Genomic DNA, 12,227 nt, shown 5'->3' with positions numbered 1-12,227 from the left:
TTATTATTTCGGTTGCTTTTTCCCTCCGGTCGGGTAACAGAGACAAAACGTCAATTAGACGAAGATGAATAGATATATGAACGAACGCCGCGACATGCCACCCATCAGAATTGGCTGTGGCGCCTGCACTATCTTCAAATGTTTCTTCGTTGGTCGCCGCAGCCGCCTATGCACCCAGACACGGGAATTCGTCCTCTCATCATCGTTATAGTACGAGAAAATTTCGTTATTTGTTATATACGTTCAATATCGATACGTTGCAACAAAATGTGCCAACCCCATAAATCGAAAACGACAGAATTTTACTTTTAATTTGATTCAGTTTCAAAAAATTTTCAAATTTTTATTATTAAATGCATATTTTTGTATATTAACGCGGTTTTTATCGTATCGACGTCCTTTTAATCTATTTTCTAAATACCGAGATGTCTGTCCCATGTAAACTACGTCGCAATCAATTAATTTTCCTTTTAATTCGATTCAGTTTCAAAAAATTCTCAAATTTTTATAATTAAATGCATATTTTTGTATATTAACGCGGTTTTTATCGAATCGATGTCCTTTTAATCTATTTTCTAAATACCGAGATGTCAGTCCCATGTAAACTACGTCGCAATCAATTAATTTTCCTTTTAATTCGATTCAGTTTCAGAAAATTCTCAAATTTTTATAATTAAATGCATATTTTTGTATATTAACGCGGTTTTTATCGTATCGATGTCCTTTTAATCTATTTTCTAAATACCGAGATGTCTGTCCCATGTAAACTACGTCGCAATCAATTAATTTTCCTTTTAATTCGATTCAGTTTCAAAAAATTCTCAAATTTTTATAATTAAATGCATATTTTTGTATATTAACGCGGTTTTTATCGTATCGATGTCCTTTTAATCTATTTTCTAAATACCGAGATGTCTGTCCCATGTAAACTACGTCGCAATCAATTAATTTTCCTTTTAATTTGATTCAGTTTCAAAAAATTCTCAAATTTTTATAATTAAATGCATATTTTTGTATATTAACGCGGTTTTTATCGTATCGATGTCCTTTTAATCTATTTTCTAAATACCGAGATGTCTGTCCCATGTAAACTACGTCGCAATCAATTAATTTTCCTTTTAATTCGATTCAGTTTCAGAAAATTCTCAAATTTTTATAATTAAATGCATATTTTTGTATATTAACGCGGTTTTTATCGTATCGATGTCCTTTTAATCTATTTTCTAAATACCGAGATGTCTGTCCCATGTAAACTACGTCGCAATCAATTAATTTTCCTTTTAATTCGATTCAGTTTCAAAAAATTCTCGAGGATCGATTATTAATTTTAATAAACTGAATACATTCCGCGCGGTATAATTTTTTAAAAATTTTCTTGTACTATAAAACGAGCCTCTCGGCGAGACAAAAACCGTGGGTTCGGAAACTATATACTTATCTTACTTTTTTTTACTTTCCCGCATACACTTTGATTACAAGAATGAACGGCATGGCATGAGGATTTTGTAAACGGTATATAAGATAAGGAGTGGGCTCAAAATTGAGAACGTCGAGTTACTCGGCTCAGTTCTGTAAATTTTTACCTGACGGGCGCCAACGTCTCTCTCTCTCTCTCTCTTTTTTTTTCGGTCGATGACAAATGTGAGGAAGATGTTTGTTTTTCGAATCGATATGAAATAAACGGGAAGGTAATATACTAGGGACATAAATCTGTCAATTATTATTTTTTTTTTCGTAATTTGCCAGTTGTCGAATGTCCCAAATTTCATTCATAAAATCGGAAAATTTTCGAAATATTTTTGTCATCCCCGTATATAAAATTGAATAAATCCGAAACTATGAGAGATATCGATGACATTATGGCATTAATCGATTGAAAAAACCTCCAGCTTACTCATCAGTTTCATTAAATTTTTTCATTTCCATACATACGCGTAGTATACAGGGTGGAAATTGAGACAAATATTTTTCTGAAAAAAATCCACATAAAAATTCATATTAACTACAAAATCGAAACGAAAACGTTGTAATATGAAAAAATCGAAAGAAAACCTTGGATACTATCATAAAAAAAATATACAAGGCGAGTTAAAAAGTTTTGAATTTGAGCTTTTGGAACGGAATTCGATATTTCAAAGGCACTGTGGAATGAAAATGAAGAAAAAAACTTTTGTCTCCGAATCTGATCAAATTTTACACTTGGATGTTAGCTAAATGATATGCAGGTCTCAAAAAAGTTGTCAATTTTTGCACAAAACCGGAATATTTTCTAAATATTTTTGTCATCCCCGTATATAAAATTGAATAAATCCAAAACTATGAGAGATATTGATGACTTTATGGCATTAATCGATTGACAAAACCTCCAACTTACTCATCAGTCTCATTAAATTTTTTCAATTTCATACATACGCGTATTATACAGGGTGTAAATTAAGACAAATTTTTTTCTCAAGAAAATCATTATAAAAATTCATATTAACTACAGATTCGAAACTGAAACGTTGTAATATGAAAAAATCGAAAGAAAAACACAGATACTATCATAAAAAAAATATACCTTCTCTTCCTTGATTATACAAGGCGAGTTAAAAAGTTTTGAATATGAGAGAATTGGAGAAAAAAACTTTTGACTCAGAATCTGAACTAATTTTGAGTGTTGGTGTAGTGGTAGTGTAAATAAGATATCAAGTTGCAAAACTGTCAACAATTAAGTATCGAACTGTCATTATCATATTTCTTTTTGAAAAGAAGTCGAATTGTTTCTTCTGAGTACGATAAGGTTCATTATCTACGACTAAAACCAAAAAAGGATCCATTTATTTTCAAAATATTCACTTCACACTATTAATTCTTCTTTTTTGTGATATATACCTCTGATTTAGGTGGATTTGGTATGCGATAGTATTGAATGGATACAGCGGTTGAATTCACACAATAGTAACTGACATACTTTTCGTTTACTTACCAAAAATTACATTCACTGCTTATATTTCATTCAATAAAAAGAACTGAACAAAAAGCTGCGACAGCCTCAGGTGTGTCGTGATTTACCGGTTGCATCAAACATAAAATTAGTAAATTCCTTATTGTAGAATAAATTGTATCAGGATCGTACTTGGGAAGTGGAAGTAAAAGTTAAATCATAAATGATTCATACCTTTTGTTTCGTATTTAACAGGTTTCATCATTTATTTTTACGATTTAATATCTATTATTATCTTTTAATGAATCTAGTTTATCATTTAGATAAATGTAGATAATAAATTTTTTTTGGAAATTATTTGAAATCAATTTCAAATACAGATATGTTGCTGGTAAATGTATTGAAGAATATAAAAGATATTGAAATTGAAAAAAAGATAGTTGAAAATCATTCCCAATCGATCAATAATTCTTCGTATCGGTCTAAAAAATGATCTAGGACGCTCCAATTTTAGTACAGGTTTTAAAATTTAGTTTAAAATTGGTCTAGACTGTTCTAGATTGTTCAAAGACCCTTGAGATTATGAAAAAACTTTTCGTTCAAGTTTCAATGTTCAAAAATGGTTGAAAATCATTCCCAATCGATCAATAATTCTTCATATCGGTTTAAAAATGATCTAGGACTTTCCAATTCTAGTACAGGTTTTAAAATTTGGTTCAAAATTGGTCTAGATTGTTCTAGATTGTTCAAAGACTCTTGAGATTATGAAAAAACTTTCTATTCAAGTTTCAATGTTCGAAAATGGTTAAAAATCATTCCCAATCGATCAATAATTCATCGTATCGGTTTAAAAATGATCTAGGACGTTCCAATTCTAATACAGGTTTTAAAATTTGGTTCAAAATGGGTCTAGACTGTTCTAGATTGTTCAAAGACTCTTGAGATTATGAAAAAACTTTCTATTCAAGTTTCAATGTTCAAAAATGGTTAAAAATCATTCCCAATCGATCAATAATTCATCGTATCGGTTTAAAAATGATCTAGGACGTTCCAATTTTAGTACAGGTTTAAAATTTGGTTCAAAATTGGTCTAGACTGTTCTAGATTGTTCAAAGACTCTTGAGATTATGAAAAAACTTTCTATTCAAGTTTCAATGTTCGAAAATGGTTAAAAATCATTCCCAATCGATCAATAATTCATCGTATCGGTTTAAAAATGATCTAGGACGTTCCAATTCTAATACAGGTTTTAAAATTTGGTTCAAAATGGGTCTAGACTGTTCTAGATTGTTCAAAGACTCTTGAGATTATGAAAAAACTTTTCGTTCAAGTTTCAATGTTCAAAAATGGTTGAAAATCATTCCCAATCGATCAATAATTCTTCGTATCGGTTTAAAAATGATCTAGGACGTTCCAATTTTAGTACAGGTTTAAAATTTGGTTCAAAATGGGTCTAGACTGTTCTAGATTGTTCAAAGACTCTTGAGATTATGAAAAAACTTTCTATTCAAGTTTCAATGTTCAAAAATGGTTGAAAATCATTCCCAATCGATCAATAATTCATCGTATCGGTTTAAAAATGATCTAGGACGTTCCAATTCTAGTACAGGTTTTAAAATTTGGTTCAAAATGGGTCTAGACTGTTCTAGATTGTTCAAAGACTCTTGAGATTATGAAAAAACTTTCTATTCAAGTTTCAATGTTCAAAAATGGTTAACAATCATTCCCAATCGATCAATAATTCTTCATATCGGTTTAAAAATGATCTAGGACTTTCCAATTCTAGTACAGGTTTTAAAATTTGGTTCAAAATGGGTCTAGACTGTTCTAGATTGTTCAAAGACTCTTGAGATTATGAAAAAACTTTTTATTCAAGTTTCAATGTTCAAAAATGGTTGAAAATCATTCCCAATCGATCAATAATTCATCGTATCGGTTTAAAAATGATCTAGGACGTTCCAATTTTAGTACAGGTTTAAAATTTGGTTCAAAATGGGTCTAGACTGTTCTAGATTGTTCAAAGACTCTTGAGATTATGAAAAAACTTTTCGTTCAAGTTTCAATGTTCAAAAATGGTTGAAAATCATTCCCAATCGATCAATAATTCTTCGTATCGGTCTAAAAAATGATCTAGGACGTTCCAATTTTAGTACAGGTTTAAAATTTGGTTCAAAATGGGTCTAGACTGTTCTAGATTGTTCAAAGACTCTTGAGATTATGAAAAAACTTTTCGTTCAAGTTTCAATGTTCAAAAATGGTTGAAAATCATTCCCAATCGATCAATAATTCTTCGTATCGGTTTAAAAATGATCTAGGACGTTCCAATTTTAGTACAGGTTTAAAATTTGGTTCAAAATGGGTCTAGACTGTTCTAGATTGTTCAAAGACTCTTGAGATTATGAAAAAACTTTTCGTTCAAGTTTCAATGTTCAAAAATGGTTGAAAATCATTCCCAATCGATCAATAATTCTTCGTATTGGTTTAAAAATGATCTAGGACGTTCCAATTTTAGTACAGGTTTAAAATTTGGTTCAAAATGGGTCTAGACTGTTCTAGATTGTTCAAAGACTCTTGAGATTATGAAAAAACTTTCTATTCAAGTTTCAATGTTCAAAAATGGTTGAAAATCATTCCCAATCGATCAATAATTCATCGTATCGGTTTAAAAATGATCTAGGACGTTCCAATTCTAGTACAGGTTTTAAAATTTGGTTCAAAATGGGTCTAGACTGTTCTAGATTGTTCAAAGACTCTTGAGATTATGAAAAAACTTTCTATTCAAGTTTCAATGTTCAAAAATGGTTAAAAATCATTCCCAATCGATCAATAATTCTTCATATCGGTTTAAAAATGATCTAGGACTTTCCAATTCTAGTACAGGTTTTAAAATTTGGTTCAAAATGGGTCTAGACTGTTCTAGATTGTTCAAAGACTCTTGAGATTATGAAAAAACTTTCTATTCAAGTTTCAATGTTCAAAAATGGTTGAAAATCATTCCCAATCGATCAATAATTCATCGTATCGGTTTAAAAATGATCTAGGACGTTCCAATTCTAGTACAGGTTTTAAAATTTGGTTCAAAATGGGTCTAGACTGTTCTAGATTGTTCAAAGACTCTTGAGATTATGAAAAAACTTTCTATTCAAGTTTCAATGTTCAAAAATGGTTAAAAATCATTCCCAATCGATCAATAATTCTTCATATCGGTTTAAAAATGATCTAGGACATTTCAATTCTAGTACAGGTTTTAAAATTTGGTTCAAAATTGGTCTAGACTGTTCTAGATTGTTCAAAGACTCTTGAGATTATGAAAAAACTTTCTATTCAAGTTTCAATGTTCGAAAATGGTTGAAAATCATTCCCAATCGATCAATAATTCTTCATATCGGTTTAAAAATGATCTAGGACATTCCAATTCTAGTACAGGTTTTAAAATTTGGTTCAAAATTGGTCTAGACTGTTCTAGATTGTTCAAAGACTCTTGAGATTATGAAAAAACTTTCTATTCAAGTTTCAATGTTCGAAAATGGTTAAAAATCATTCCCAATCGATCAATAATTCTTCATATCGGTTTAAAAATGATCTAGGACGTTCCAATTCTAGTACAGGCTTCGAGATTCAGTTTAAAATAGATCTGGATTGTTCTAAATATTTCAAAAAGTATTTATAAAGCTCTAAACTGAATTATAACTCAATAATGGCTTTGGATTACTCTGATTCTTCCACCTTCTAAAATAAAACATAGAAACTGTTTCCAAAATTATAATAGTTAAATAGATAAATTGATTTAAGAAAAACATAATTTGTAAGTGTCATATTTATGTCTCCCATTGTAGCTGAAGGTGTTAATAAATGTCATTTCACGTTAGTTTCTTGTTTACATGGTAACTGTTATCGATATACATATAACCGTTAATGAATACTTAACGAATCAGATGCAATTTCATCTTTCCAATTTTCAATTTATAAAAATTATTAAGTAATCGGTTTGTTTACATCGGTATACCAATTAATATTCTATGTATTCGAAGTAACTTGTGGTACTTCCTCGATCAATTTAAACATCCTGTTTAAATACACACGATTCTCATCATTTCCATATTATTATTGCGAAGATTACGACGAAAAAAGTACTTTCAGCTAATTGGAAAACGATAAGCTTTTTAATTATCAGTACAGTTATTATAAAGATACAGATTCAAGGGACTAAAACTTTGCCCACCCTGTATAACGACCTCACATTAAAACCTCCTTTGCCACCAACGTAAATATTATTTAAAATATTTGTAATAATATCAATGAATTAGGGAAAGGAATTTGTATTTTACACGTAAACAGAGACACCCTGTATAATATCTAAGTTTGGATAATTACCTACATTCTTGGGAACAGTGGGTAGTCGGACGAGGAGATTAAACCACGCCCACTTGTAGAATTAAGAATTTCATTCCAAAGAAAGATTAAATGGTTCTTTATATTGTAAAACAAACACTTGAATGGGAAGATACGGATCTAATTTGATATTGATTTGTTTTTTTTTTATATTTTAAAAGATGTTTATGAAATAAATTCAATTTTTATCTATTATATATCTCTTCTCAAGGTTCTTATACAGTTCGTGTCCGTAAATTACACGAATGAAAAATTTATAGGTTATGTCGAATAAAGATAATTGAAAAGTTCAAAATACAGGGGAACCAGATCAACTTTAGCTACTTTTGAGATACAGAAATTTAAAGTTAAAACTCGATTAACATTTTTTTAAATGTACGAAGTTACATATGTCAAATCTGACATTGCTGTCATAAACTTTGACATTTTTAATAGTGAACGTACTCAGAACGTGTTGCATTCATATTTAAATATATAAAAAATATTTAAAAAAAAAAGAAAATTTAATTGACACAAAAAACTTATCACGAGTTATCTCAATTCCTGGAAGGTTTCTGGAGTATCTGTATGAAATAGGGGATATGTAAGTATCCCTGCTGTACAAGATGGTTCCTTTTTCAAACTTCAAGCCAATTGATGTTCCCACATTCAGTTATTCCTTTTTCTACGAGGGTTCGTTTTAGGTAGCATTTCTTGGCATACACCTCGTATATGTATACTTTTGTCGGTGTCCTAATTTATCTATTTAATCTATTTTTATCAAACCTTAATCTTATTAGCATAAGCATACGAAAAATAAACTGCTTTTATCTATTCTATTAATGTACTATTGATGGCTATTATATTCCCTAGTGCTATATTTACACAGGGACGGATTCATCACGTTATATATGGTGAAACAAAATTCGCAGTTCGAACTCTAAATTATCTTTTGCATACTAATAGATTTTATAGTAATTATATATGCGAAATTATTAATTATATATTATAAATTGTTTATATTAAATCGAGTGTATAACTTTTTGATTGATTTGTAATTAAATCTGGCAACAAGGCGGTTAGAATGTTTTAAATTATTCGTTGGTTACTTGGAATCGAACCACCGGGATTTATCTTTAAAAGAAGAATGAGAGCAGGGGCGTAGTCACGATAAAGAAACTCAACTTTATTAAAAAAAAAAAAAAAAAGTTTTATGAAATTAGAATATTGATAAACGTTTCAATTTTATAAAATTTAGTAATAAACTAGATTCGTTGACAATTAAAGAAGGTTTGACTTAAAATTAATCAGGGTGCGCGGTCCTCTTGCAAAAACGCGGTCTTCGACAAGGAAAAAATCACGAGATGTCAGGTCACTCGACCGTGCGGGCCACTCAACGAATCCTCGACGACGTTTGATGGTTGTCCATTTGCTCACTTAAATTCTCGAGCATTTCCAGATAAAAAAATCCAATCTACGATCGAAACCATCGTCGTGGAGAACGTGGAGAAGACGCAGACGGTAAACTCGATAGCGCACGCGTTATATTTGAAGTTGTCCTGATAGTCACACCGCCCAATCAACGTCAGCGCCTCAGTTTCCATATTTTCGTTAGTCGTTACAGATAACGGTGGTTGAAAAGCCGGCGCGTCGGCAACAGAGCCCATTTTTGAGAATTTGTGATACGTCCTCCACACTGTCGACCGATTTGGTAGTCGGAAATTGTTGAAATTCGGTGAAAACGATTTCGTAATACGACATAACAAAAAAAAAACTTTCAATTCAATCTGAAAACGCATCTACTCGACGAGTACGTGTTTTCATAACGTTCCATACGTATAAAAAAATATGAGGAATTACCCATCTAAATTACATACGAGCAATCATCTCCTGAACGTTACCGCAAGAAACGACTGGCTAGTTTCGACGTTACTACGTTTCATTAGGGTGGTATAACAACCCTGGCTGGAGATCCGAACCGAAGACGACGTCAAAGAACGTCTCTTTTTGGTTCATGTAGTTAATATCGTAAAAAAAGGTCGATCGACATCACGCTCTTCAATATTCCACCGGGTATTAGCCAGGAAAGTAGCAGTTTTCAGTTTGACAACAGCTATTTTCAAAAATTATTAAAAAATACTAATTTTAAAATAGAATACACTTGAAATCAAGAACATTTAGATGCAATAATATATCAAACAGTCTAAGGAATAAGTAATTAAGGAAATTTATGTATACAGGGTGTTTTAAAACACCCTGTATACATATATGGGTGTGTAAACGTTTATTGTTTTATATAATGTAACCTTATATTTTTGTTTACCTAAAATATGTGACACTAAGACCGCGAAGGTCATTTCTTTATTTATTTGTACCATTTCAATCCAGAGTCCGCGTATGTTTTGGTATATGTCAATTTTTGTCGGATGGGGACTGGTCTCTTTCCTCTTTTTTCGTATAGGAAAAAATCAGGTGACATTCCACCGAGTTGAATCTTAATGGAAATTTAAAAAACGAGTCGGCAGAATATCTGCCGTATATACTTGAAGACGTAAACAAGCAGGTTATTGCAGGATCGGACTTGCGCTCAATAAAAAAAAAACTACGTACGAAACGGGATATTAAAAAAATTATTAACTAACGTTTCATCGTCTATTTGACTATAATATACCTTATCCTGTGTAAAAACAGCAAAACCAAAAAAAAAATATCTATTATATGAAAGCTACAGTTTATTCCGTATGGATCCAGATTTCCAGTCTCTGCAGATGGTTTAAAACCAATATCTAGTCATGGTAACCAAACTAAATCTCAAGAATACATAAAAACCTAACATATTATACACCCACGGTCAAAAAAATTATTTGCCAATAGATAATAACAAGCCTAAATCAATAAAACGATAGAGGTTGAAATTTTTACCCTTAAAATTGTCTAATTTTCGAAAAAACCGAATGTCAACGTAAGATTAGAATTCGTATTTATCAAATTTTCAATAATTTCTTTAATAGTTTCAATTTTAATAGAAAATTGTGTAGATTCATTGTTATCCGAACCCAAATAATCGGAGTACGTATACTTTACAAACGTACCTCGTAGTTAGATAGACAAGCAACAGGTGCAGAACGACCAGAATAATGAAACACGCACCACAATTATAAATATATGTTTGGATAAAGGATTGCCAGAAATAGGACGAAATAAATAGACGAATTTAGCTGGAACAATGAAAAACTAAAAGAAAAAATCAAATATTTTACACTGTAGAAAATGAAACGGTCGCAAATGAAGTCGAAAACGTATAAAACTTGTTTCGAAATCTGCTCTGTCGAGGTTAGAAGTCGCATGGGACTAAATCTGGCCAAAAAAACGGACGAGAACAAACAGGAACTTGTGATGACTCATAGCGCGTAATTAAGAAGAAAATCGTTCACCCTTTTGTCGTTTTTTCTCTTGTTTAAATAAGTTTTAACTTTTAGTTTTAGTTATCACTATCACAAACTTGTTATTTACGTTATCGTCGATGTAACTACTATTTTAGTTTTATTGCAGCTGTTATGTAGTGTGTGAAAAGGCCCTCGGTGCAGTTCAGTGTACTCTAAGTAATTTAAACGAACATTTATGTAACCCGTAGTACCTTCTACATAAATCGTTTATTGTGAATATCTTGATTTCTATAGCGAATACGTCGAAAGTGAATAAAAACAATTTTATAGATAATTTTAATTCCTATATTTTTCGTTTGAAATATTTTTTTGTATCTCATCACGTTTTCGAGATATTCCAAAAAAAGTTTTGGCAAAACACATTTTTTCTATTAAAAATCTGATTTAATCCGCATTTTACTGGACTATTGAGTAATAAATAAATCTGCAGTTATTTAATATTAAGAATAACGATTATTAAACCGAAAATATACTGAAAAATACGTACCAGGTTGCCATAATCTACTCCAATGATAAGGATTACAGCAATCATAGACAAGATCACATGCCGATCTACACATCGGCAACCTTCTCAGTACAGTGCCCTTTCTCAAATCCGGCCATCTCCACATTTGACAGAACAACACGTGTGGTTCGTCGCCGTTGCCGTGTGTCCGCGGTAACAAAACACAATTACTCAAATCGTGACCCCTCGTATCTATGGCTCGCAATAGCATTTCTAATTGATTCTCCTGGAGTTTTTTATAAATATTTCCGACGGCGATTTCCGTTTCTTCCTCAACCGAACGCCTGGTTTCATTGCCTCGACGTTTTCTGGCCTTCTCCAGGCGCCTAATGAGGTTCGTCTTCTTGCTGCGGAACATGAACATCAAAGACGATTCTGTTTTCGCGCAAGGTAAGCATTTGGGGGCCACTATTATTATTATCGCACACACTTTTTATTTTCCAACACCTAACCACACACCGTTCGCACTCTGTTGTATCACTTGTTGGCGAGACTCGCGGTTACGCCGCCGTTTCCGATATTCCGATGTTTCGCGCTTGACGTTTTGTCGTCGACTGGCCCGCGCTTGGTTGGATGTTTGCCTTGCTCGGTGGTGGGCACGACCGCGACGAGTTCGTTTATCGTGGACCGACCGGCAAAGTGAGACCGGTCTAGACTCCTGGTAGGGATAAGTGGCGCCATACAGTTGCCAGAGACGGACTTCGCGAAGATTCACGATATAAAACGTAATTTATTAAAATTATCCTACAAAAAACTAGTTTCATAACGATTTTTATATCCCAGCTGAAAATTATCAATTATTGGATAAATTTTTGGAAGTGGGGTCGTAAAAAAATTTATATTTTCAGTATCAGTTTGTATATTTATCAAAATACGACAAATAAGTTCAAAAATCAAAATTTTTCACACTTTTTTGGCCAATAAAGAATCGGAAAGTGAAAATTTCACAAATTGTCGAACAATTTGAAAAAAAAAACAA

The 12,227-nt window shown here is 31.8% G+C and overlaps 1 protein-coding gene across 1 annotated transcript in view; it reads right to left on the bottom strand.

Annotated features, from left to right (window-relative positions):
* Positions 1–11,892, bottom strand: part of LOC130895663 (mothers against decapentaplegic homolog 6-like) — a 78,834-nt gene extending 66,942 nt beyond the window's left edge. Inside the window, exon 1 of the mRNA XM_057803101.1 lies at positions 11,231–11,892. Coding sequence (XP_057659084.1) covers positions 11,231–11,612 — 382 coding nt within the window. The 5' untranslated portion in view covers positions 11,613–11,892. The remainder of the gene's footprint in view (positions 1–11,230) is intronic.
* Between the last annotated feature and the right edge of the window lie 335 nt (positions 11,893–12,227).

This window comes from Diorhabda carinulata, chromosome 6 (assembly GCF_026250575.1).
Source record: "Diorhabda carinulata isolate Delta chromosome 6, icDioCari1.1, whole genome shotgun sequence".
NCBI classification, from domain to species: Eukaryota; Metazoa; Arthropoda; class Insecta; order Coleoptera; family Chrysomelidae; genus Diorhabda; species Diorhabda carinulata.
The sequence above is the reverse complement of the archived record's forward strand: the minus strand, read 5'-3'. Positions and strand labels throughout refer to the sequence as shown.